Here is a 26,687-nt window from a genome sequence, read left to right on the forward strand (position 1 = left end):
TTTCATTTAGTTGTTTTGCTTTCCTTGTGTGAACCAGTCCCTCAGTCTCTGCACTGAGGCAGGTGTGAAAAAATACCTGAAGTCCAACCTCCTGAGATGGGCAAGGAAGTGGAAACTTACTGGAGGTCAGAAATGTAAATGAGAATTTCAGGGCTGGAATAGGAATTGTAATTCCTACTCACCCTGATAAGTAAATGTGTTATCAAGTGTCTTGCAGCTGCCAAGTGCAGGGGGGCTGATCAGGCATTGCTGCTGCTGCTGTGAGAGCTGGGAGTGTTTGCTCCCCTCACCTACCTTGCTGTTTTCTTCTGTGTGACAATATTCCACACCTGGGGCTGTCCAGCATAGCCTCACCTTCAGAATGATGCTCCTCTTATCTCTGGAGTCCAGGCTGGTGGTGGGTTTTTATAATCTACATTTCAAAGGGTAGCTGGGGGCAACCACTGGCCAGTTAGATGTGAGGAAAAGGCCAAGCCAAGACTGTTTTGCTTCTGCCATTGTGAAATTGTCCCCCAGATCTTGATGCAAAAGTCCTTTCTAGCAGGTAAGGTACTGGCTCCAGCTGGATAATTGTCTATAGGAATGACACCCATGACACTGCCCTTCCTCCTAGATCTGTGAAAACCATTCCTATAAAGTAAATGAGCTTTTGTAGTGATTTCCATCTCGTGTAAGATGTGAATGAAGGTGAAATGACTTGGCCAAACACACAGCTAAAGCAAGGATATGCTTCCAAAGAATTAGGCAGTTTAAGGGGAGCTGATGTGGCCTCCCTATGGAATCCATATGGACTTCTCTAGTTGCACTTCCAGCTTCAATAATAAAGCCCCTGCATGTGGAGTTCCATGGCACTGAAATGCCATATTATAGGTGAGGACCAAGCTCCATTTCCTCCCTGTTTGCTTCTGAGCCAGAGCAGCTTTGTGACATTTCCCAAGGCAGGAAGCCTGAGGTGAATGCAGTTTTCAGGTGTGGCTGCTGTGCCTGTTACAGCCATTACCTGAGAGGTGAGGAGGGCAGGATCACACATCATTAATGACCCAGACACCAGCTAAGGGAGCTGCACACAACCTGCCCTCTCAGCAGCAAGTGCTTGTGATCCTGGTCACTGGAGGGAAGGAAGAAACAAAGGAGAGGTTGGTGCCTGCTGTAAATTTGCCAGCAGGTAAGTACCACATTTGTATTTAAAACTGCTTTGTAAGTTTTCTTACATGGTTTTCTCCATGTGGCTGCATCAGGGTGAACTCAGGACTAGTAGCTGTGGTCCAGTTACAGAGGAATCTGGTGGACACTAGACAGTGTCTGTTTGCCAGAGCAACTGCTCCTTCCCTGTGAAAGGAGGCTGGCAAGGGCTGGATTGTGGCATGGGATGGTAGGGACCTGTTCAACAGAGGGATCTTTTCCAACAACTTTAATCTGCTGCCTTTTCTGTGGGTGCCTTAAATGGGACAGTTTTCCTTTTAAAGCCTGTGCAATTGTCCATATTTCAGTAACTGACCTACTCATACTGCTGATGAGCAGCAATGAGTACTTGTACAGCTTTTCACTGAAGTACTTTATCTTTGAAATCCTCCCTCTGGATCCATACACAGAGTTGTTTCCTTGCAGATCTGAGGACACTTTTAAGTGAGCAGCTTATTCATGGATGCAATTAGAACTCTTGTGTGACTCATTACTGGAGTTAATGGTAAATCAAAGAAATATTCAGTGTGTTCCTATAATCGTTGCTGGTGATTTGTAGGATTGTTTTCATCTTGGGTCTGGTGTCTGTTTTATTTTGCTGATGTTATGAATAAAATCCTTGTGCATAATCTATAATAATCTCTCTTGGTATGAAATGCCCATGAACTCTCCTGGTTCACAGGACAGAGGGTGTGAGCTGAGGCCAAGCAGCAAAGCTGCCTCCCAGCTGCTTATAAGCCTCAACTTAGACTTGAAGAGCATCAGTTCTTGTTTGCTTGTTTCTTTGGTGCAAAGAGCACTTTTGCAAAGCAGTTCCTTGTTCTGCTGTGAAGCAAAGACATTCCAAGCCTATCAGGCTCTGAGCCTTTAGTGTTGAGAATGCTGGAATGATTGTATTTGGTAGGCAACAGGTACTTCACAGGTATGAGTGAGGGCATGTTTTGCAGGCTCTGTCTTATTCATGTATCCAGTGCTGCTGTAACATCTCATTTGGAAAAAAAAAAAAAAAAAGAAGCTTTGAGCAGGTGATTTACTGTAAAGTCCAGATTTTCAGCAGAACATAAAGCCTCTCCCTTCCTCCTTGCCCACTGCCATCCCTGCTCAATCCCTGCAGCACTCAGCCCTTGGGGAGGTCAAAGGCCTGAGTGCAACTCAAGGCAGTCATCTGGCTTGACATGGGCTTTGGATGTCAAGGTGACATGCCCTAACCCAGCTGCAGAGGAACAATTCCAGTACTGAAGTTGCTGTTGGAAGTCAAAAGGTTGCAGGAGAAACAGCTGACAGAATTTTTTGTTCTTTCTTTATGAGCTTCAAGTCTGGTTATTGCAAGCTTACTGGATTTTTTTCTCCTGCCCTGGTCAGTACCTAATTCCTGGGTGAAAAGCACAAAAGAAAGGCTGTGCTCAGTTGGATCAAGCTGTGCAGAGAAGCAGTTCTTTCCTTCTGGTCCCTGCAGGGATGGTACCCTGCAGTATGAGAGCTGGCTTTCCTGGAGCTGCTGAACAGGGCTACTGGTCAACAAAAAATTGTTCAAGTGCACAACCCTCACAGATTGAAGGGCAAGCCAAAGATAGACAAGCCATCAACACGTGGCTGTGTCCTGCCAGTGAATTCCACTAAAATGCCCTGTGTAAGCTGGCTAAGGCCATTTCAGCTCAGGCTGGTGTTGGTGCAATCCTCCACGTGTGCAGGGTTCCAACAACACAAGCTGTGTTGGGGGCTGGCTTAGCTCTTCCAGCCAGGTCAGGCTCTGGGAGCCCATGGAGGGGAGAGTTGCTGAACAGGAAAAAACCCCAAAGTTAAGATTGAGCCTCTTCTGAAGCTGGCAGAGCTGCTGCCAAGATCCTTTTCAAGTACTTACCAGGCAAGATTTGACAAAGGGCAGACTGATCCAAAGGGAATGCAGTGCATCAGCACAGCTATTTATGTTCCTGGAGGGATGCTGGGTCAGCCATTTCCCACGAGCTTTTAATTCCTTTGTACATTTTCCCCTATTCATAAGAACCTCTCCAGAAACTTTTCCTAGGAGGTATGTGGAGGCTTCCTTTCCCTCTCTGCTTACACTCTCACATGTTTCTCATTCCTGGCTTGGAAGACTTTTTGATTCACTGAGGCTCTATTTCTGCTTAAGAAATCTCTTGCAGAAAAATCAGCAGCCCTGAAACACCTCAAACCAGTTCAGGATTAGACAAACAGATCAAAAGTTTATACTCTAGAGGAAGAAGAGCTGGTGCCCAAAGCCTCACAATGAATCAAGTACTGAGGGACTGTCACTGGAACAGAGTGTGGGTGGGGGAAAACATCAAAGAATTTTGGTCACTGTGATTATTTGTCATGGCACAGAACTAGAGCCTGTTTTTGGACTGGCAGACTGTGACACACAGGGAACTCCTGAGGCTGATTGTTTTAAAGCTGCCTTCCTGATGCTGCTCTGGGGAACTAAGTTTTTATAGCTCATGCACCTGATCCTATCATATATTAGGATGCCCTTTTTTCCTCTCCAGACTTTTGCTCTAGATTAAGCAGATGAAGAGAATCTATTTTCCCTTGTCCCAAGGAGAAAATTCAGTGCTGTTCCCTATAAAGGGTGGGTGCAAACTTCAGACTGTTCAGTGTATCTTGCAGAGTTCTGTACCCTTTCCTTGAGAACAGTCAAGCACAGAAATATTAATTTTAATTTTTAAATTAATAATTAATTTTCGTTTTTATATGGTCAGTAAATTTAAGAGAGGTTTGTGTGGTGAGCCCTGCAGTTAATGTGTTTTTCTTAAGAGTTGAAGAGGGGGGGGAAAGGAGACTGAATTGTCTCTACCCTTAGCCAAGCAACCAGCTGTGCATCTGTGTGAGTGTGTGCTGGCAATACTAATCAAAGCCCTGCTGGCAAAGCCCTGCCCAGAAAACTGGGCTCTGAGAGCAGCTCGTTATTTCACTGATCACCACACAGCTCTCTAAAAACTGCTGACCCCTTCTTAATCCTAATGTGGCTCTGGCACCCAGACTGCAGGGGTTGCAGTTTCCCCTGCCCCTGTCCCATGGCAAGTAAAATGTTTTCTGCTGTTGTAAATGAGAACCAAGGAGCTGGGAGTCTGGCTGGATGTGGAGAAAGCATACACAGGTAAACATGGCCTTATCCCTGACCTACAGAGCTTTTCTTTAACTCTCCACAGTTACAGAGGATTATAACAAAAGCAGCCCAGGTCTGCGTGGCTCCTTCCACCCAGGGAGCAGGACTGAGGCTGTGTTGGCAGCATCACAGCACAACCCAGGAGGACTCCTGCTCCAAGCCCAGTCCTGCTGACTTCAACTGGGCAAGACTTCCCTTGGAAAGGCTCCCCGAGGTGACCTGCACAGGGCTGGAAGCTGTTCTACCTCCTAACAGCCATACCATGTAACTGCCTGGTGGCAGGAGCCAACCATCAGGCTCAGCTGCAATTTCAAAGCACCATGCTGGGCTTGTTCCACCACCTCCATATCAAAAAACCCAGTCAAAAAGAAGAAGGAAATTTCATCTGTGTCTTGCACATAATTGTCTTTCCTAACTGATGGCCTTTGTGCCTCCCCTTCCCACCTTTCTGTGGGGATAAACCGAGGGCCATGAATATATTCATGCAGCACAGGCAAGAGCAAGAGACTCAGGGAAGAGGTTCTGTTCATGGAGCCTCCCCAGGGGCTGGCATGCAGTCATCTGCCAGAATAAACATGTTTAATTACCTGCATTGATATTCAGATCATGAAGTCCTCAGCATTTGTATTTATTCGTTTATATAAATGGAACAAGCTTTCCAGAGCATGGCTGCTGCCATGCACGTTCCCTCAAGGCCCTTTCTGAGAGAAGCATTTGCCATTTTTGCATATATACATTTCAATTGATTACAATGGGTTGATTGATTAAACGAAATAAGATGATTAATTTACAGTTGTGGAAATCAGCTGGGGTCAGAGTAAACACATGGAAATATCATGTGGTTCATTTGCAGCTCAGTTTCACCTTAGATTAGTGATTCTTTGCCATTTCTGACATAGGGTGTTTGAGCACTTGATTGGAACATTGTAAAACAGAGGAAAGAACTTTATCACTTTTTTCACTTGCCACTGAAAAACAAAGCAGGGCCATTGCCAGGAGCCCCAGTGTCTCCTCTGTGCTTCTGGCCTCAGATTCACACTGAACTGGGCAGGTCTCTCTGGTGTTATATATTTGCCACGATTTAGAGCTGGGAGCAGTGCTGGATTCTTGCACTGGCCTCTTCCCATCCACCTGCACACGCAGATTGCAGCCCCACCACCTGCTCCCAGGTTTCCTTCCTCCCTCAGCACCTCCCCAAGGTCTAGCCCTGATCTTCCTCTGAGCATTTAACAGGTGAAACTGGTCCTGTGCTTAATAAGGAGAGTTTCACTTCACTGTCAGAAAGCAAAGACATTTTATATTCAAACAGATGTCAGGTGTGCTGCCTCTGAGCAGCTGTAACCCCCCTTCCAACACAACAGGGCCCTGATTCAGTGGTCCAATCTGGAAAGACTTAATGCCCAACTGCAGTTCTTGAGCTTGACAGAATTGAATTGAAACAGAAGAAATGAACTCTTCAGCTGCTTCTGATTTCTTTCTATTTGATCACCCATTCTCCTTCCTTTTCTCTTGGGTCCTCTGATTGCTAATCTTACAGGTCATGGAATTTTACTAAAATAATACACCAGAAAGATGTCATTAATTATTAATAAAGGCTTTATATATTTCTTTTCAATAATTTAACTTCATTATATTCAATGCTATTACACTAAATACCAGAACAATTAGTAGAGATGGGATTGCTGACAGGTAATTGTCACTGTAACATTATCTTGATTTGGAAGGTGTCCATTAATAAATACATAAAGCCCAACTTGGAATCACTATAGATTTTTATTATAGTTCTTGCCATCTCACAGATATTGATTAGGTACCTCCCATTAGCATTGTTAGTGGAAGGACTATTGCAGAGCTGGTGACCTGGTGCCAGAGGCACACAGAGCCTTGCAGAGCAGCTGCTGCAGAGAGATCCAGGCTGGAAGAACAGCAGCAAGTCACCACTCTTGGGAGCAGAACAATTTCTGCTGAGACCCAGACTGAAGTGGTTGCTGTCCCTGTCAGTGAGCTGCTCAGCCCACCCCATGGGTAGGGAATGCTTTTTTTTGTAGGACACCTGCACTGGCAGCGTTGCTCATCAGTTTTTCCGCAGGCACTAATTAGGGGCATCAAGTCCTCCTTACTTGTCTTTCATGTGTCAGTTCCACTACTTCATCTGCTTGTTTTTGTTTCTCTCTTTCCTGTGTTGACTCATCTGCTGAGGAGAGCCCGTGGGTGCTCTGCAGCAGCTCCTCCATCCTGCCCCTGTGAGCCCAATGTTGGCACCACACCAAGGCAGCCCCGGTGTGGAGCTGAGAGGAGCAGGGAGTTCACACCATACAAGCCAGAGCCAGCTCTCACCAGGTCCAGCACTCCCAGCTGACCAAGGGGGCTCTAAGCTGGATCTGAGACCAGCAGCTGACTTTGGCTCCTTGAGTCATTCTTTCAGGGAACCTCCTTCCCTCTGTTGGTGATTCAGGGATTCAGAGCTTCCAGTCTCCCAAGCAAACCCCATCCCCAGCTGACTGGGAAGTCGCCCACTTGCAGTCAGGTCATTTCCTGCCCTCTTCACACGGGTTGGACCCTCCCTTGGCACATGGAGGGGGGTGGGATGAGGTGATGAGTGTGCCTTCCCTGCCTCTGTGTGGCAGCCTGTACTGAGGTTGGTGCTGAGTGTTTTTCCTGGCTGCAGAAGCAAAGTCACAATCCTGCACTGTGGGATCCAGTGGGAGCCCCCAAATGCCATCACTGGGCTGACTGGTGCTTCTTAACAGAAACTCTGATGCTCAGGAGTGAGGGCCATGGCTGCATCCCACACACCCATGGACCACTGCTTTTTTTTTTTTTTTATCCCAAATTATCTGTCATTAACTTCAGCAGATTCTTTGGAACAGTTTTCATGATAAAAGGGGAAAATCCCAACACTTTCATTGACTACTTTTGTATCTACTCCCATATAAAAGTCTCCCAAACTGCTCCCTGCAGATTCTGGCTTGGTTTGGAGAAGAAGGGACCCAACAATGGGTTTATTTCATCTGTTCTGTAGCTGTGGCTCTCCTTTACTCCTTCAGATATTTTTCTTTTTCTTTGCCTTTTCTATTCTTCTTTTGATTTTGCTTCCTGTTTTGTCTTGTTTATTCCTCTGTAGAAAAGGATAGTGAAGGAGAGGGACTCCTTTGAAAACTCTGGTTAAATGAGCTACTGTGGGAATCCAAACACTCTTTTTTAGACAAGCAATCTAGTGGAGAAGCAAGTGCCAGAATATTAAGCTGCTTGCTGAATTGTGGCTACAGAGAACAGCCTTATAGCCCTCTGAGGAGGGGTAGGGAAGGGGATGGGGATACTCATTAGCCCAGAATTCAATCCCACTCTGAAGCCACAAGTCCAAACCTTCAAAGGCTTCAAACAGTCAATGTCTGGGTTGTATACAAGTGTGGCAGATGCATGTTTTGGGTTCAGCCCAGCTGTGGCAGCATCTGCATTTTGGCTTTCATTAGCTTCTCATGAGGTTCACGTTTCTGTGTCCAGCTCCACTCTGGCCAGCTCTGAGTCTGAGTCTGGTCCTGCTCACTCTGGCAAAATGCACATTTTTTTGGTGGCTACACATTTTTGATTTTTCGTCTTTTTTTGGCTGTTCTAGAAGCAGCTGGGCACAAATTACCTTCATTCCAACATCATTATTTTCATACCATGGGTTTCCAGCTAGTTAGAGCTGTGCTGAGGGGGAAGCAGGGGCTGGGTAGCAATGACATTTCCCTGCAGTACAGAAAATAAACAGATTCACAAAATCAGAACAAGAAGCTTTCAAGAAAGATCCCCATCGGTTTTGTGTAACCCCAAACACCAGCTGCTTTTCTGGCACTGCAGCTTCACCTAAAGTGCTGAATGTGTATGGCAGATGTCACCTGGGCATGGAAAGCAGAAGGAAGACCCTGGAGAATGCAGCTGCCTCTTCAGAGAGGCAATTTGGAGTTTCATGTCCTGGTTCCCTTGCTGGGGGGCATCTTGTGGGAGTGGGCATTGAAAATTCCCCTCAGGATAGATCCTGGGAAATAAGGATTTGCTTATAGGGCAAGCTAAAAACTTAATACCTGGGAGTTTAAACTAATCAGTGGCTCAGGAACTGCTTTTGTAGATTAAATTCAAAAGTCTAAAAGATGCTAGAACACTGTATAAGGGGATGTGCTTGCCAAATACTGCTGCTCTTATGCAGAAAGAAGGGAGACACAGTAACTATGTGACACAAGGATGGTGAGAACAACTGCATACAGGTTATGAGGAGTGGGCAGTGACACTCGTGTGCCACCAATTGCTACCACCCAAGCAGGGACCTGGTTTTGCTCAACGAAGTTTGCAAAGGCTCTGGGAACCCTGCAGAGTGAAAAAAAAGCATTGTGATGCTGAGGGTTCTTCTTGACACACTGCCTTGCTCAGTTCCTCTTCCCCTAGACTGCAGGTGGGCATTTTCATGCTCCTGCAACCTGCACACAGCACAACAGTGTCCAGTCATTGATGGAGTTTTCCTTGTTCTGGTAACTGAGCAGCTCCAATTCCCCAAAAAGCCTTCACCACGCAGCTCTGAAGTCTAAGACCTGGGTGCAAGAGTAGACACAAAATATTGAGTCAAAAGATGTTGATGCAGTGAGGACGGGGGCAGCTCGTGTCAGCTCAGATTGCTGGATCAGGCATAGACAACCTGCAAATGCTCCACAGTATTTAAGGATTAGGGATGGAGGGAGAGGTTATTTAAGGCAGGTGTTTCAGCTCCAAAATGAATACATGCAGCTAAGTCCTCTGTGTTTTTCACTGAAGGGTATTGCAAGCGTATTTCAAGACCTAGAGAGAGACATTTGAACAGAAAGGGAAGTCAGGCAGTAAGAGATTTTGAGAGGATGCGTGGTTTGACTATTAAAAATGAACAGAGTCGAGCATTATGCATTTTCCAGTGATGTTTATTTGTTTCCTGTAGCCCACAGACACAGTTGGATCTGGCAACAGAGCAGATTCTTCTTTTCCTTAAAGTGTCCACGTGACATTAAGCCCAGGCTAACACTGTTGTCAAAGGCATTTAGGGAGGGAGTGGCAGAAGCAACGGGAGGTGCTGGGAGGAGGCTGGAGAGCAAGGCATGAGGGCAGGAAACACCTTCCATCCCACTGCCACAGCAGAGACAGCGTGCAGATACACATAAAATCAGTTTGCTCATCTATACCAGACAAATACAGCACCATGCAACACAATCTGCAGCTGGAAGTGGGTGGAGAGCAGGATATGGGTAGTTATTGCAGTCTGCTCACAGGGAGCAGCCTGGGGAGCAACCAGGTGGCAGCAGCTCACACACAAGCTCCCAAGAGGCATTTGCTTGCTGAAGGGAACCACGATTTTCAGGATGCATCTACTGGGACAGACCTCTCCCTTGGAGCCAGATCCACTCTGCTGCATTTCAAATGGAGTTCAGGTATCTAAAATACCATGTCAAGAGACATCTGTCTGCTTTCTTCACAGGAGGTCAACTACCACGGTGTCTCCTCAGGTTAAGGTTCCTTCCCAGGGTGCTTTCCCTCCCAGCTCTGGCTCAGACCTGCACCTTCCATGGCACCTGCTGTCCAGCCTCGCTGAGGGCAGCACCACCTCAAACATCTTTTCTCTTCTAAAGAAAGATCAGAAGAACACCTCCTCCGGGTCGCACTCCGCTGCTCACAATCCCCCCTCCTCCCTCCAACCCAGGTCCCACACAGCCCCCACCCCACACTGTGTGTGCTGAACAGCTGCACAAAGGCACAGGGCCTGGGCTGTGGCTACAGGCTGTGGGTACAGGAAGGTGGCACACAGACAGTCGCTCCCTTTCCCTTTGTTTGAGACCTTCCAGCACCTCAATACTCCTCTGCCAAGTGCTTCCTTCATCCCAAGCAATCTGCACAGCAGCAGCCAACCCAGAAGTCTCCACAGTGCAGGGCAACTCGTGCACCCCCATTTGCAGCTGGGACCTTTTCTCAGCCCTAGAGACTGAGAAAAAGGCTTTGGAAAGGCAGGCTGGCTCCCTGCAGCCAGCACCTCGTCTCAGCCAGTTCCTGTACAAAATGGACAACACACACACACGATTTACAGCCTGTTTTTCACATGATGGAGCAGCTCTTGGCTCGGTCTTTCCTGATCTCTGTGTCACTCAGTAAGTCTGTCCTGCCAGGCATCTGTGACACCCGCTTCAGTCCCCGTTTGGAGTTGCTGCGCTTCAAGTTCTTGTGCACCCTGTTGACCGAGGCCAGTGTGGTCACGTGAAACACGTCCCGCACGCTGTTCTCCGACACCTTGGAGGAGCACTCTGCGTAGGCCACTGCCCCAATCTGCCGTGCCAGTGCACTGCCCTGCAGCCCAGAGAGAGCAGGAGGAAGAGGAAGCAAGGGTTAAGACACAGGTGCTCTGCAAGGAGCATCCTCCCTCAGGGCCGGCAACCCTGCCTGTGCTGGCAGCCCTGCCAGAGCACTGTGGCACCACCAGCACAGCTCTCACGGTGGTTCCTCAGCACCTGTAATTACAGGGCAAGCCTCTGTGAGAGCTCCAGAGGTGAGGGTGGCCTCCTGAGCAGACAGTGCTGCCAAGCACTTGGCCCTGGGTCACTGGCACTTTCTCATTCACACGATGCCACCCCTGCAGCTGAGACACCCGGGCAATCCCTCTCACCTGGACAGTCACCTGCTCTGTGCAACACAGAGCCAGGCACAGCAGCCCAGGGCACAGCCACCCCTGCACCACAGAGACCGGGTCTGTTGCCAGCCTGGAGACACCACTGGATCCACTGGTGGCCAGCAGCAGCAGCCCCTCAACCCTTCCAGCTCCGGCTTCCTCCCTCCCAGCAGTTTTTCCCCAACATAGAACCTGAGCAGGAGGGTCACTGGGGGAAGAGCTACACTGAAACAGGAGATGCAGAAGCCCACACTCCCCTTTAGCCAGTCCAGCTTGTCAAATCAGGCATCTCCACCCTCTCTGAGGAATGACTTTTTGGCTACTAAGCAGGAGGCTGCTCAGCAGAGCATCGGGAATAAGTCAGGGTCTGCCAGTGTTGGGGACAAGAGTGCTGTCAGCATGAGCAGCTCTGAGGTCCTGAGCCACGACCAAACCTGCTGCAGACCAAGACCTGGGTACAGGGGGTCACAGAGCCCCTGTCTCTCCTCCCTGATCCATGTGGAGTCCTGCCCAAACCCACCTGCTCATGTGTCACGGGGATGAGGCGCTGCTTGGAAAGCTCCCGGAGCGTGTTGAGGTCTGTCCTCATGTCCAGCTTGCAGCCAACCAGCACAATCTTCGCGTTGGGGCAGAACTCCTGTGTCTCCCCTTGCCACTGCAGAGGAAACAAGAGGCTCTGCTGTGTATGATTTTCCAAAGGGGGGGGTGTGTCACGACTGTTCAGGCACTGCTCAGCTCATCAGGACACTTTAATGACTGCCACAGACAAGGATGGGAATGGTCAGAGTGCCTCTTTATGCTCACTTGTTCCAGATTATGCTCTGCAAACCTCCTTGATCCAAGCTGCATCCCCTGGGCAAGGCTATGGGAGGCCAGTCCTGGCTGTGGCAAAATAACAACCACACAATCTGGTGCACAGATCTGGGACCCCAAGGGTCAACACAGCCAGCGGGGAGCTCTCTGCACAGCACACACACTATTTGTTTACTACTGGGAACCACATGTTAAAGACATTACAATATTCAGAGCTTAGGTATAGCCAGAATTGAAGAAATAAAGAATTGAAGCAAAGGAAGGAGAAGGCCAGGGCAAAAATTCACGTCCTTCACACAAATGGTTCATTTCAGAGCTCCCAGAATGAATGCCTGATGTCAGCTGTGTCTGCAGCAGTAAATAAATCCATCACCTGTGACCTCCCCCTGGGGAGACCTGTACAGCCCCATCAGCATGTCAACACCCTGGTTACTTATCTAGGAGTTCTGAAGTAGGAAGCAGATAGTAGAGATTACCCTTGGCTGAAGATGTTACTTGGAATTAGCAGTTTCCTGCTGAGCTAACTGATGGTTAAGGATATACCCCGGGCAATCAGAAGAAGAAAGAAAACCAAGCCACAATCCAGTGTCCACAACCTGGTGGGGAAGTGCCAAGAATGACCCAGGTTTCATTCAACCAGTATCAGACCAAAGCAACTGCAAAATACGGAAAATTTTTATTTTCTACCAGGAGATGAGCTCAGGTATCTTCAAGTATTTGCTTGACAGGGACATTTGTTCCCCAGGACTCAGGCACCCCCAGCCCCTGGGCAGCAAGGGCTGCACAGATCTCTGGTGCCTCAGCCACAGAGCACCAAGGGCCAACGAGGAGCAGATGCAGTTCTTTTGGAGCTGAAATTCAAGCATCCTGATTTACATGAAGGGTTTGAGCTACAGGGTCTGTTCACACCTGGCAGAGGTCCTAGCTGTCTACAGTAACACAGGGCTCCTTGGTCTCTGGAGAGAGCTGGGACGCTTTTTCCACATGACTGACAGCTCTGGGAGCCCAAGATCTGCTGTGCTATCAAGACTTGCCAGAACAAAGGCACCACTCCATGAAAACCTTCTCTGTATGAAAGGAAGAGTTGCTTGTTTGCATTCCCTCAGATGGCTGTCCCTTCAACTGTACATGCTGTACAGCAGCCCAGGCATCAAAAGGGCAGCAATAATAAAGATTTCCTCTGCTGAATTAGTATTTTTGCCTGAGGCTTGAACAGCCTGATATCACAAGCTAAAACCCATTTCAACTTCATGGTATCTTAGGAATTCTCCTCACCTCCATAAGGCTGTGAGCCTGCACCAAAGGAAACACGGCACTTAAGAAATCCCCTGGGATTTAGGGTTTATTTTAAGTTACCATATCAAAAAGACATTCCCTAACAGCACTCAAAGTGTCTGTGAGGCTGCACAGAGAAGGCTGTGCACCAAGCAGGGTGGACTCACATGAAGAGTGTGCAGAGAGACATAAATAACTCCCAACCCCAGCTAATTATTGAGGGGTTTGCATCTCATTAAGGTGTAAGTGATTCGCTTGCATTATTATTCTGCTGACTCCCAAGCTGAGCAGTGAATTCCTTCAGTCCACATGAAACACCCTCCCTTCCACCCAGCCTGCTCAGTACCCAGGACCTGCTCTGGAAGCCAACACTGAGCCATTGACCGAGTTATCAGAAGGGTCTTTGTCCCCTCACCAAGACACTCCTGAGACAAAGACCCACTTCTCAGGCCTCCCAGCCGCTGAGTAAGAGCCACTTGCTTCTGCACAACGTTTGGCAAAATGTGGAGAGGCCAAGAGGGCACCCAGTACAATGTGACATGTTCAGGCTGTGGCCAGTCCAGCCCTGGCAGCCTGGGGCTCTCTGAGGAGAACAGCCACGGGAACCACTGCTCTGTGGTGCTTTTCACACCTCGGCGTCTCAAAGTGTGTCACAAACGAGACACCAGCCAAGGCTCACCCCTGGGACACAGGATGCAGCTGCCAGATGCTTTGCTGCACAGTGGAACCACAGCTCCCTAAACTTCATGGAAGGAAGCAGGGTACAGCCAGGACCAAGGGATGCAAGCGACCAGAAGGCCATTTCTCCTCTCTCCCCTGAGCAGCATTCTGAGTTGCTCGACTTCATTCCATCTCAGAGGAAAGCCTCACGAAGTGACCCACTGGAGACCAGCCAGTGGTGCTCCTCAGAGGATCCCCAGCCCTGTGGGGCTCTCTGGGACCTGCCAGCTGGAATGTCAGCTTTGCTGAAAGTCACTAACCTGCAGGTCCAAAGCCCTCAGCTGCTCCTGCAGAGCGCAGATGGTCAGCTCTGCCGGGGCAGGTGGTGCTCAGGGCCCTGAGCTCCAGGCCAGTGGCATTGTGCCATCTCACATTCATTCACAGGCTTGAAATTCAGTGCCACGGCTCATTATTTTTGTTGTCAAGCTATAGAGAACTGATTGCTGTCTTTCTAACTGTGCAGGTGCTGAACTGAAGGGAGAACCAAAAAACTGAGCACTCTGCTTGCTTGGAAACGGGCACCAGGGGCCACTTCTCAGCTGCTGCAGGCAATCCACAGTCACTGGTGGTGACAAGATCCAAAACACCTTCCAAGGTCTTCAGGAAAAAAACAAGAACAAATGCCCCACATTTCTCTCTGTCCCCACATTTGTATGTGTGAATACAGACAGACCTCACACACATGCTGCAAGCCACCACGAGCTTCATCATTCACTGGGCCCCTTTCAAATGGAAATATCTTGCATTCTGCACAGATCACGTAGAGATGGTGGCAGCAGCAGCAGCAGCTGACCATCCTCCTCTGAGCACACAGACTCCGGCCAAGGCTTGGCCACAGGGCCAGAGCTTTGAGCCTTGATGGGGAGCAGGGACCCCGGGGTGGCTCCACGAGCTGCTGCAGAGCACCTCTCTCACTGGCCGGAGGGCAGGGGGCACTCACCTTCTTCAGCACACTGTCCAGGGTCTCCGGGCGGCTGATGTCGAAGCAGATGAGCACAGCATCTGAGTCGGGGTAGGCCAAGGGACGGACGTTGTCATAGTACGCTGAGCCTGCGGAGAGCAGCGGGAGGAGTGGGGTGAGCAGGTCCCATCCCACCGACTGCTTCTTGCCCGAAGGGCCAGCCTGAGACCCTCAGCCCTCTCTGCCAGGCAGAGATCTTTAATTCCAGCAAGAACTGGAGACACTGCCACACAGTGCAGACTGCTCTGTTGAAGATCAAGGATGTTAACCCAGCTTTTTGACCAGTGACCAGACATCACAAGGTTTAGCAGAGTTTGATTCGCAGAGGATTTGGTTCCTTTGTTTAGGCACGGAAGTCAGAGGGTTTGTCCTTGTGTGCTTGTATTTAGCTCTTTACAGAGAGAAAAAGCAAGTTTTGCATCCCTCTCCCACCCTAGTGAGCCCCTGGCAAGCCTGTGTGGAGCTGCACTGCTGGGGGATGTTGCTCACACAGGAAGGAGCTCGGGACACACCTTACTCACCACTCACTCCTGGATTCCATCACTTGTCATGCCGGTGCTGCACCACTAACAGTGGAAAGGTGCAGCTGAGAGAGGACAGGAAACGCTGCTGCTATTTTTTTATCCTCTCTTGCTATCTTTATACAGGAGAGCTTGCTCACATAGATTATGAGAATTTAAGACAGGTAAAAATGAGTTGCCTTTTTCTCTGGATTTGTGCTGGGAAAAGCCAGACAGATTCCTTTCGATACATAAAAGAAGTGACAGGATTTGGTGAACAATCCATAAATGGAAGGGGATGATTCTGCATTCTGCTGGAATTCTGTGAGCAGGCAGAGAGCCCAGCCTGAATCCTGCACACCTTCTACTGCACACACCTTCAGTGCAAATTTCAGGCATTAAAGTCGTTGTGCCATAGGGGTGTTATTCGCAGTGCATTCTGTCGGTGAGTGCAGGTGCCTCAGCAAACAGACACGGAGCAATCAGCTCAGTGCAGCCGACTGCACTCTGCTACTTAGAAACACTGTTTCGGTTTTACATTTGTCTTTGCAATGGCTTAAACTTCCCGGAGGAACGAGCAGCAGTTGTTTGTTTATGAAAAGGGTCAGCGGAGACACCAGAGTCCTTGTTGAATCTGCTTCCTCCGAAAGCGGGATCGCCCACCCGAGGCCGAGGAAGCCGGATGCGTTTCCTGTCGCAGCCCCTCAGGATGCCCAGACCCAGCATTTTCCCACACCGAGAGGAGGGTGGAGCACCCAGCCCGGGTGTCGGGCGGCTCCCTGATGGAGTCCAGCACCTGATGAATTATGGATGATGGTGGCTTATGTTTCCGGGACAATGGGAATCTGCGTGGGAGGAGAATGGGCTGATTCTCCACAGGAGCTCTGCCCCGTGGTCCTGCACAGGGCGCTCCCGGCTGAGGTACAACAGCCCCCTCGCACAGCACTGCACACCCGGAGCTCTGCAAACGCCCCGGACCGCTCTGCAAGACAGCCTGGGGAGCACAGCTATGACCACTCCTGCCTCTGCCCAGAGCCCACACGGGGCAGGCCGAGGGCTATGTGGAATCTTCCCAGACCCTGCCCAGTGCCAGAGACTGACCACTCACTCTCCCCTTGCCACCGGCTCAGGGCACAGCACCACCAGCAGCCACCAACAGCAGAGCTCGGGGGCTCTGAGCAGCACAGCCCCCACCATTCCCACACAGCCAGAGGCAGATGCCCTGGATTAAATCTGCAATAGGATTCCCAGCAGAATTGGCTACAGGTATCTCTAGCTCTTATAGCCAGCCCACAGGAGCAAAAGCACCTGCACCCCCTGCTCAGGTCATGGAGAGATGTGTCTCTGTCCCTGCCAAGTTATCGGGAAGGAAGCAGTTGCGATCAGCACAGCAGAAACGCACCCTGATCTCTGCAGAGCCCAGCCCTCCTCCTGGAGCGAAAGTCACGCTCCCTGATGGAAAGCAGCCAGTCCCTGCGGCACCTCGGACAGCTCTGGGGACGGGGATGCCGCACGGGGTGGCACGGAGGGCTTTCTGACCCGGCCTCAGGCTCACGCTGCTGCAGCTCACAGCTGGCAGAGCCGGTGCCATGCGCTGCTCCCTGTCGTGCCCCGAGATGACCCGGTCCCGTGGGCACGAGGCCGCTTTGACAGGCAGCACCAAGCGCAGGAGTGCTGAGCTCCCCTTTCAATGCGGTTTTCGGTCATGTGCTTGGTGTGGGCTGAGGGGATGAGATGGGAAAGCCAGCGCTGATCCACATGCTTGAATGAGTCAGGTCCTTTATCTGAGCCATGCCCTCTCCCCCATGCACACAGGGGTGTCTGCCTCCAGACAGGGGCCCTGGCACTGGAGGAAAGCGTTCCCACACACATCCTCTCCCTTCGGCTTCTCTGTTTTACATAAACACTTCAGATAAATCTACCCCCTCCCAGCCAAGGAATGCTCCTTTTGTAGAGGTGGTTTTGGCTCGTTCAGCACAGACATTGCCACAGCAAACTGTATCATAGCAACCTGCTGCTCCTCAGCAGCAAGCCAGCCCCTTGGCAGACAGCCAGCATCGCTGGTGCAGCCCCCCATTATCCCACAAGACCACCTCTGTCCCATCCTCGTGCCCAGAATCACACTCTTACCACTTGTGATCACAAAAGGAAAGATCCCCATGCTGGTGGGAGAGGCCGAGGGAAGGGAAGCATGAGGCAAATAACCTTATCTTCTTAATGAGATCAAAATTTGCTTCACATTCATTAACTTTTTGCTCCAACTCCAAAGAGCAGGAGTCGCCCCTGGCACCTCCACTCAGCTCAGGGCAGCACTCCCAGCTGTGGCAGCAGCAGCTTCTGCCCACCCCAGGAGACTGATGGGGGGGAACCATGGTCAGTGCTGCCCTGTGGGGCAGGAGAGTTGCATTGCTCCCAGACAAGGCAATGCCCAGCTTGCTCTGGAGATGACTCTACCAAATCAGGGAATTCTGTTTGGGTGATTAGTCTTCTAGTTTTTGCATCTATTGCTTTTTCATTGCATGCAACAATTAAAAAAAAAAAAAAAAACCAACAACAACAAAACATAAAAGCCTCAGTGCCTTCAACTCTAGTTCTTCTGAGCACCTTTCATATACTCCAGCAAGACACTCCAGAGACCCACAGTCTGGCACTTCCGAACACACACACACACACACACACACACACACACACGCCCAACTCTGGTGTGTCTGCAGATTCAGCCTCCTTCCTTTACTGCATGAGTCATTCTCCCACTTGGCACCCAGGTCTGCAAGAAACAGGACCTATGTGCATCTGCTCATGATTAAAGGGGGAAAACTGGAGCAAGCCAAAAAAAACAGCTTAAAAATAAAATCCACGCAGTTGTCTGAAATTCAGAGGTGTATACAGCCAGGAGCAGCTCCTCTTTCTCCTTGGCTGGCAGCCCCTGGAATGCCCAGCACTGCAGCTCAGAGATGCTGCTCTTGGGCAGGGGACTGAATACTGTTTCATCATACCAATATTGTGCTGATCTTCGCTTGTTCCTTATTAGCTGTTCCAGAGATAACGAGCCCCCTCACATGGGCACCCTCCATCCAACAACAGGACATTACAAACCAGGAGAGCCAGTGTGCATGCAGAGCCATGATCTGCTCTGCAAGGGGCTCCTGCAGCCCTGGCCAGCTCTGGCTTGAAACAGAGACAAGCATTGCCAAGACCTAAATTTCTCAGCAGCACACTTGTCTTGGAGGGCTCACTGTAAACTCTCCCCATAGAGCCAGCAGTCTCTGCTTTCTGCAGGGACAGAGGATGTCTGCTCTGCCAGACAGATCCCACCAACAGTCCAGCCAAGCTCTGGGAAGAAGGACAAAGCTGCCAAAGCAGGGCCAAGCCATAAACCCCACAACTTCTACAAGCTTCTTTCCTGGCTGCACTTTGACGTTTCTCTTGCTCATGCAACATCACTGCAAAGCCCTGTGAAGTACAGGAAAGTAGGAAACTGCTCCATGACATGGAACAAGCAATCGTCTAAAAAGTGCAGGACTGATCAACAGCTTGGCCAATTAACCTCTGCTCTTAATTCTTACAATGCACATACAAAGACTAGTGAATTACTGAAGAGCCCGGGTGGCAAACCTTCAGGATGGACATAATCAGGATGAAGGGAATGATATTTACATGGGCTGAGGTGGCATTTCTGGGCCTCTCTCCAGATCTTATTACTGGAAACCTGCCCCTCAGGAGGAGGCTGTTCAGCTGGATTTACCAGTGGAAGAATCTCCTGCTCAGGCAGGCACAGGGTGCTTCTGCATCCCAGTCCTGTGTCCTGTCTCACACACGCAGCTACCAGAGGTCCAGAGGAGCTTCCTCAGATGCAAACCTCCCTCCAGCAACTGTGAGGAGGCTCTGAAATCTCCCTGTAGAAGTCCCTGCTGGCTCCAGAGGGAGCATCACAGAGTGTCTGGAGTGGGAGGGCTGGGTCTGCAGATGCAGCCAAGGAGCTCACCAGACTTTTCAAAATCATGCCTGCAGCAGCTGACAAGGGAGACAAATGGGAGTCAGAAGTCCCTTCCTGGCACTCTCACCGTATCACAAGGGCAGCTGGCATTGCCACAACCTGCCTGTCATCCTTCCTATGGGGTACAACAAGGACTAGGAGTGGCAAGAGCTTCCTGCAGCACAGCCAGCACACATTCTGCCTTTGGGGAGCACCATCCCTCAGCCTGAGGGCGGAACGAGTGCAATTATCTTGATGCAATGCTGCACAATTCAGGTTTGCTGTGCACAGGCATTAGATCCCTCCCTGGCTGCTTGGCTGCCAGGTAAGGTTTCTCCCCACTGGGAAGGCTGGGCCTGTACACTTGTGAAGTTTAATGGAGTGGAGGTTTCAGAATCTGGAGCAAAGGGGACAGGGGGAGCTGTCCTTGCCACAGGAGAGAACAGATCACCTCCAGGCTGTGGGAAAGGTGTTTGCACCACAGCTGGGAACAAACCCACCCTACAGAATGCCTCTCCTTGTCTACAAGGTCACAGCAGCCAGCAGGGTCATCTGGTTGTCACTAATGGCAGTGTTCCCCAGCAACTCATAACTCCCAGGACACTCCATGGTCCTGCAGAGGCTGAGCCTCTCGGATCCATAGGGGACAAAGGATAGATGCTGCCACAGGGCATGCTGCCTTTGCTGCAGAAGTAACCTCCATCCCTGAGTCCCACAGCATTGCAGCACCCCTACACGATGCACAGCTCAGCAAGATGATCCTCCTGGGCACTATCCTGCCCTGCCATGGCTTCTCAGGTCCATCCTCCACCCACTCCAGATAAGCATTTCTGCTGCAACCCTTTAAAACTTCTGTCTGACTGGTTATTGACCTGCCTGAGAATGTGACCCAGCTGCATGTATTTTTAGGCTTAACTACGTATTTGTGCTGAGGCACAACACAAGTATGCTGCTTTCAGGCTCCCAGTCTCAACAGGAAGGATGGGAGGAGCTACTTTGGTATGGAAAGGGCAGCTCCACATTTTCTCTCTGCCTCAGACTGCAAGTGGCATTGAACTCTTTCTGAGACAGAACTTGCCCTTACTCTTTAGAAGAAGCAGCCATGGCAATCCTGGAGCTGCACCCTGGGAATCCAGGCACAGACAGCCACAGCATCCATGGAGATGCCATTGCTAAACTCAGTCCCTTTCAGCTCCCTAATCTCATCAACATTCCTCAGAAGTTCCCCTAAAGAAAGATCTGTTATCACAGCCTGTGGGTTCCCACACAGGCCATTCCAAGGCAGACTGTTTGCCGAGTGAAGGCAAAGAGGGAGGCGGAGGGGGATTTGCAATTCACAGCGTTATTCTTGTCTTGAAAGCGCATCTGCTGAAGAGACAGCGGCTGCTGTGGAAGGCTGGCAGCCACACAGCTCCTCTGCTGGGAGCTGCAGCACAGAGCAGGGCACAGGGCACTGCTGGACCTGTGGGCGCCGATCTTTGAAACGCCGCAGGTTGTGGCAGACACTGCAGCTCTCGGCCACGCTGCACCCTGATGGTCCACAAAGGACAGAGAAGTCCTCTCCAGCAGCTTTCCATGGCAACAGTGACCTTGTGCAAGGCACAGTGCCAGGCTGGGCCTCCCACTGAGCACTGGAAAAGATGCTCCTACCAGAAGCAGGCAGCTCTACTCCGCAGCAGCATCTGCAGCAGCAAAAGATGCACCAAGCAGCTCAGTGACCTCAGGTCCCTCACTGCTCTGCCTGCCTGCACTTCGAGGCCACAGACACAGCAGGCAGGCAGAGCCTCCCAGCATAGGGGGGTGAACCAAAAACAAAGAACTGACTCCAGGCTGCAAGGCACAGAGTAGCTTCCTATCCAGTATTATTGGAAACAGAACAAAAAGTCCACCTGGGTACAGGCCAAAGCCTCAGACCTGCCAGCAGCAGTGCCATAGTACTGTGGCTTTGGAGAAGCATTGGGCAGCAGCATTGTCTGAGCCCATGTCTGCCCTTACTTGCACTCAGTGCTTGGGAAGGAGCTCTGCAGAACAGGCAGGGCATTGAGTCAGTCCAGTGTAGGCAGAAGGTTCACTGGCAATGCCAGAGTCACGGTAGGAATGCTCCAAGTGCTGGTCCCTGGGAAGCAGGTCAGCTGTTGCCAAAGGCTCTCGCTGCCAGAGACCTGCTGAGCACTGCAGTGGCTCAACTCTGGGCATGAGATTTCCCAGAGCTGGGCAGACCCATGGACCTTCCCTGATCCCACAGGGAACACAGGTCTCAGTGCATTGCTGAGGAAAACCTCCCTGCCCAGTGCATGCCCAGGGGTAACAGCACTCCCTCTCACACCCAACACACCAAAACGAAACTCGCCCACTCCTTGCAGAGCATCGCTAATGATCACAAACCATCTGCCCTTCTCCACCTGCCACAAGGAACAAAGCTCTTCCTGATGGGTCCAGGGCACCAGCACTGCAGGTCTGGGAGGCACCCAGCCCTTTGGGAACAGCACTCCCAAGCCATCAGGCATCCTGTTGAACAGGAGTTTCCCCCACCACAAGATACCGTCGCCGTGCAGAAGAGTGGTTTCTGTGCTGAGCGTGTTCAGCCAACAGGGAGCAAAAAGAATTTGCCAGAACAGGAGCATGAAGAGCAGCAAAGCACCATGTCATCCATAAGGCTCACGAGTAGAGGGTGCCAGGGCACGGCCACTCCCCGGAGATGTGTCTACCCCATACAACTGGCAGGCTCTGCACCCCTTCCCTCGCACACAGGGATGTCAAACTGCTTTTTAACGGAGGCTTTAGCAAACAGGACAGGCTTCCCAGGGGACAGGAGGGATGGGACATCCCTGCCGTTCTGTGAAATGGCATCTGAAGCAGTTTTACTCCCAGAGTCTATCTCGAGCTGGGACACAAATGGAAAGAAACATAAAATGCAACCAGCACCCTACAGATGTTGGATGAGGGGATTTTCTCCCTAGTATGTTCCCAGATCTAAGGCACTGGAGACAGTGCAGAGTCCCAGCATCTGCCCTGTTTGAGCAGCACAGGTTTCATCCTCGTGAAGGAGTCTCAGTGCTGGAAACTCTCCAGAGTCACCCTCCAGCCTCAGAAAAACTAATCAACAAACATTTAAAAGACATTTAAAGGAAATCAGGTGTCTCAATACAATTTGGGAGCCATTCAGTTCTCCATCACCTCTGTCTACCCCATGGCAATATTCCTGTAAAGGAGAGTTCCTGCCTGCCAGCAGCCAACGTCACAGCCTCTGTTTGCCATTTAACAGGAGGGGCTGGCTCAGCCCAAAAGGCTGCATTTTCCAAGGCACTGCCATCAGCCAGGATGACAGGCCCCAGGGAGCAGACAACATCCTGGGCTGTACAGAGATTACTAGTGGGATGGCTGAGTGGCCAGGTAGACTCCAGCCACTCTCAGTCACCATAAAGGAACTTTTCCAGGCAGAATGCTCTTACCCTACCTCCCACTGCTGAGTGGGAGTGCTCACTCTGTGCAGCTTCCAGAGTCTCCAACCACTTCCTCAATAAAGTACAGGGGGGGGGGAATTCATAAAAGAGTAAAAATCAATAGCCAGCTCCTCTGTCCAGGTCTCTGCTGATTTCTGGGGGAGTTTCAGTTCCAATTACTTATCTAAGAGATGGCAAGTGTTTAAAATAGAAAGGGCAGTCCTGACATGAGGAGGGGAGCAGTTTCTCGACATCTCCCTTCCCAATCTTGCTGGGATGGAATTTACCATGAACAATAAGCCCCTGCATGCAAAGTGGCTTAAAAGAGAGAAGAAGTAGCATAGAGACAAGGGAAAGTACCCCCCTGGTGCCTGTCACTCTCCATAGGGAGGGCAATGAGCTGCTCCCAGCCCCTTAAGCTCAGCTGGTTCAACTCACTATTGTGCAAAACATCTTTTACCAAAGCTCCCATTTACAAGGGGCTCCAAAGAGTAGTGGAAACTCAACAGCAGCTTGTATTCTACAGCTAAAAGTATCAGTTTGATTACTGGGAAAAATTGCTGTGTAGTGCTTTGCAGGACTGTTTATTAACAACTAGCCCCTTTGTATTCCAAATAAAAGCTGAAACAGAAGGAAATTTATCTGGAAAACTACCTGATGAACTCTACCTACACCAAAGCTGCTAAAAAGGTCTGACATTTTTCATAGCAGAAGAGAGAAAGAATCAAAGTCCCTTTCCTTTTGGCTGTAGAGATAAATATTAGACAAACATATCTTTTGTTGCAAAGAGGAAAAACGAATGCATGACAGCATCAGATGCATGGATCAGACACATATACACAGCTTTAAAGACTTTTTATCACATCCTATTCTTTTAACATTTCTAAGACCAATGCAAATAATTCTGGAGAATTCCTAAAAGGCAGACAATGCCTCAAACGTGCTTCCACACCCTCCAAAGGTGAAGTTTTTAATATCAAATAGAGATTCTCAGAGCAAAGCCATTCAGAGCCTAACAAAGATAACCCACTCCATTCCCTTCCAGAGCTGCAGAAGCCCACGATTTGGAACCCCCCAGCCATGGGGGTGACCAGGCTGTGGGTGCACACAAAGGTGCGCTGGGGTGACACGTGAGGTCGGCCACCCCTCACTCCAGGTGTGCCCTGATCCAGACTCACCCGTTGGAGCAGCTCCAAGGAACCCTCTGCAGTGAAGGCCCCCTGGATGGCTTCAGTGTGGCCATGTCTGAAGGATTTCACACAGATACATCAGCCCAGCACCATCCACCATGAAACAGCTTTCACGCTGCAGCCACCATTCTGTGCTCCAAGCACAGCCCCCGGTCAAAAGCCAAGAACCCACATTGATGAAACCAACGTTTCATCCAAAGCTCCAGCCCCAGGGACTGCCCCAGGACCCAGAGTCCTTAAGGCTCACATCACAGCACACAGCGTGCCAGCATAGCTAAAGACCCCTTCTTGTCTGAGGGAATAAAAATCAGCAAAAGCAAGGTCTTCTGGATCACAAAGCTCCAGAAAAGACTCAACAAACATATTTTACATGTTTGAGCTAGACTTAGTAAAGCCACTACTCTAGGTAGAGCTATGCTGATCCTACAGCTGTCATTTGGTGGATGCAAAATTACAGCAAGGAATCTGAATAAACAACAGCAAAGAAAGTCCTTGGTCACGTTTTAATTCACTACTGCTCTTGGACACCAAGAGGACTTCATTTGTCATGAGGACTCCAGAAATTACATAAATATGGGGAAAGAGCATCAGCGAGCCCATGATGTACATTCACCAGTAGAACACAGCATTCAGCTGCACTGCCTGTACAAAGGAGTCCAAAGGTAAATTATAAAGTGCATGTGAACTTTGTGGGATGCCAATACTTTCATTAGCTCTGCATCAAGCACTTCACTTGCAACTCGTGCCTCCACAGAAAGACAGACAGCACAAAGTTTGGGACAGGTCTTGGTGGGCCACGACAGCTGCACCCGCAGCTTCACAAAGATCCACAGCCGAGGACACAAAGAGGCAAAACCAAACTGAGCCAAAAAGACGCCAGAGAACCCCAGGGGCTCTGTGGCAGGGAGCAACGACTGCCCAGGGCACCGCTCCCCAAGTCGAGGGTTCCCAGCAGCACCTTCCCTCCTCCCCGTTCCCCTCCGGCCTCCCTCGCTCCTGGGGCCGGCTCTCTCGTTACTCGTTGTTTCCCTACAGGCAGGTGCAGCCCCGCAGAGCCGCACCGGCACCGCGCCGGCTGCGGGACAAGGGACCGGCGCGGCGGCACCGGGGCTGCTCGGGACCGGCCGGGAGGCTCGCAGGCTGCTCGCAGGCTGCTCGCAGGACGAGAGGGCACTGCCCCTGCCCCAGCCCCGGCCCGGGGGTTCCGGGAACGGAGAAACCGTCTGTGGGAGGGACGAGGCCGGCCCCGCCGCCCCCCCCCGCGCAGCCCCCGGCCCACCTGAGGTGTCCCACATGTTGAGTTCGGTGCGCTGCTTGTCGATCTCGAAGCTGGCCGTGTAGTTCTCGAAGACGGTGGGCACGTAGCTCTGGGGGACGGAGGGGAGAGCAGAGGTGAGGTGAGGTGAGGTGAGATGATGCGCGGTGGAGAGCCCGGCCCGCCCGCCCGCCGCCCGCCGCACCTCGGGGTAGCAGTCCTTGGCGAAGACGTGCAGCAGCGCCGTCTTGCCGCACTGCGTGTCCCCCACCACCACGATCTTGCAGCGCGCCAGGTGCCCCTCCATGGTGCGGGGCCGCGCCGCCCGCGCCGCCGCTTTACCGGATCGGCCCCGGCCTGGCCGCGCCCCCGGCCCCGACAGCACCAACCAGGCGCGGAGCGAAGCCGGCGCTGGGCAGGGCCGCGCCGCCACGGCCCCGGGAGCCGCCCCCCGCCTGCCCCGCCGCCCCCTCGGGGCGTCCCCTCGGCGCTGCCGGCGCTCGGCGCTGATCCCGGGAGACGGCGCGGGGGTGGCGGGTCCGGAGCCGGGAGTGGGCACGGCCCCGGAGCCGGGAGTGGGCACGGCCCCGGAGCCGGGAGTGGGCACGGCCCCGGAGCCGGGAGTGGGCACGGCCCCGGAGCCGGGAGTGGGCACGGCCCCGGAGCCGGGAGTGGGCACGGCCCCGGAGCCGGGAGTGGGCACGGCCCCGGAGCCGGGAGTGGGCACGGCCCCGGAGCCGGGAGTGGGCACGGCCCCGGAGCCGGGAGTGGGCACGGCCCCGGAGCCGGGAGTGGGCACGGCCCCGGAGCCGGGAGTGGGCACGGCCCCGGAGCCGGGAGTGGGCACGGCCCCGGAGCCGGGAGTGGGCACGGCCCCGCCGCCCCCGCCCGCTTCACCGTGGTCCCTGCCCAGCCCCCGGCCCCGCAACCCCGGGGCGGCCGCAGCCCCCCCGCCCCCGGCCGGCGCCCCCCGCCCCCAGCCCGGGAGATGCGTCTTCCCCGGGGCTTCCAGCCCCGGCGCTGCCGAGGGAACGGGACCTGTTCCCTGAGAAATTCGGCAGAAGCGAGGTCACCCAGCATTCTGCCCCGCCCCACGTGCGTTCAAGGAATCCCGTATCCCCGATGTCCGCGACCAAGTGACATCAGCAGGGGCGGGAGACTGGTCTCTGCAGCGACTGCGGGACCCCAGCTCCGGCTCACAGCCCTCTGCAGAAACGGCAGTGATTTCTGCTTTCCATTCCTCCTTGAGCACAGACAGCACATCTATAAATCACAGCAGTGATTTTTAATTAGCAGAATTATTGGAAAAGGAAAGGCTCCTCTACTGCTGATGTTCTGCTGGCCACACTGCAGAAAGGTTCACCGGAATGGTGAATGGAACTGACAAGCTGCCTGTCACAAAATGCAGAAAAATAGAGACAATGAAGACGAAGCAAGTCTGGAAAAATGGAAATTAAAATGTTTTGGCAGTGAAACCGGATTTATTAATGGGCTGAGGGGGCAGATTGTTTTTGCTGAAATCACAGTCATTTTTCATACGTAAATATTGGTGCTGTGAGTGATGTTGGGACAAGTAAAGAACAGAGAGAG

General features: G+C 51.6%; 1 protein-coding gene across 1 annotated transcript; it reads right to left on the reverse strand.

Annotated features, from left to right (window-relative positions):
- Positions 1-9,320: 9,320 nt before the first annotated feature.
- On the reverse strand, positions 9,321-25,464 carry RND2 (Rho family GTPase 2). Its single transcript, XM_032711451.1, has 5 exons — positions 25,303-25,464; positions 25,122-25,209; positions 14,713-14,822; positions 11,485-11,619; positions 9,321-10,645 (listed from the first exon to the last, which is right to left on the reverse strand). Exons 1-5 carry the CDS (start codon positions 25,402-25,404, stop codon positions 10,397-10,399), a joined length of 684 nt encoding a protein of 227 aa, XP_032567342.1. The 5' UTR covers positions 25,405-25,464; the 3' UTR covers positions 9,321-10,396.
- Positions 25,465-26,687: the final 1,223 nt, after the last annotated feature.

This window comes from Chiroxiphia lanceolata, chromosome 26, assembly GCF_009829145.1.
Source record: "Chiroxiphia lanceolata isolate bChiLan1 chromosome 26, bChiLan1.pri, whole genome shotgun sequence".
Classification (NCBI taxonomy): Eukaryota; Metazoa; Chordata; class Aves; order Passeriformes; family Pipridae; genus Chiroxiphia; species Chiroxiphia lanceolata.

Excerpts from the sequence above, each read along its gene's own strand:
- RND2 (XM_032711451.1), bottom strand. The coding sequence starts at position 25,404 with ATGGAGGGGCACCTGGCGCGCTGCAAGATCGTGGTGGTGGGGGACACG. Across the intron at positions 25,210-25,302 it reads CCAAGGACTGCTACCCCGAG|AGCTACGTGCCCACCGTCTT; the intron begins GTGCGGCGGGCG and ends TCCGTCCCCCAG. Across the intron at positions 11,620-14,712 it reads TGGACAGTGTGCTGAAGAAG|TGGCAAGGGGAGACACAGGA; the intron begins GTGAGTGCCCCC and ends TTTCCTCTGCAG.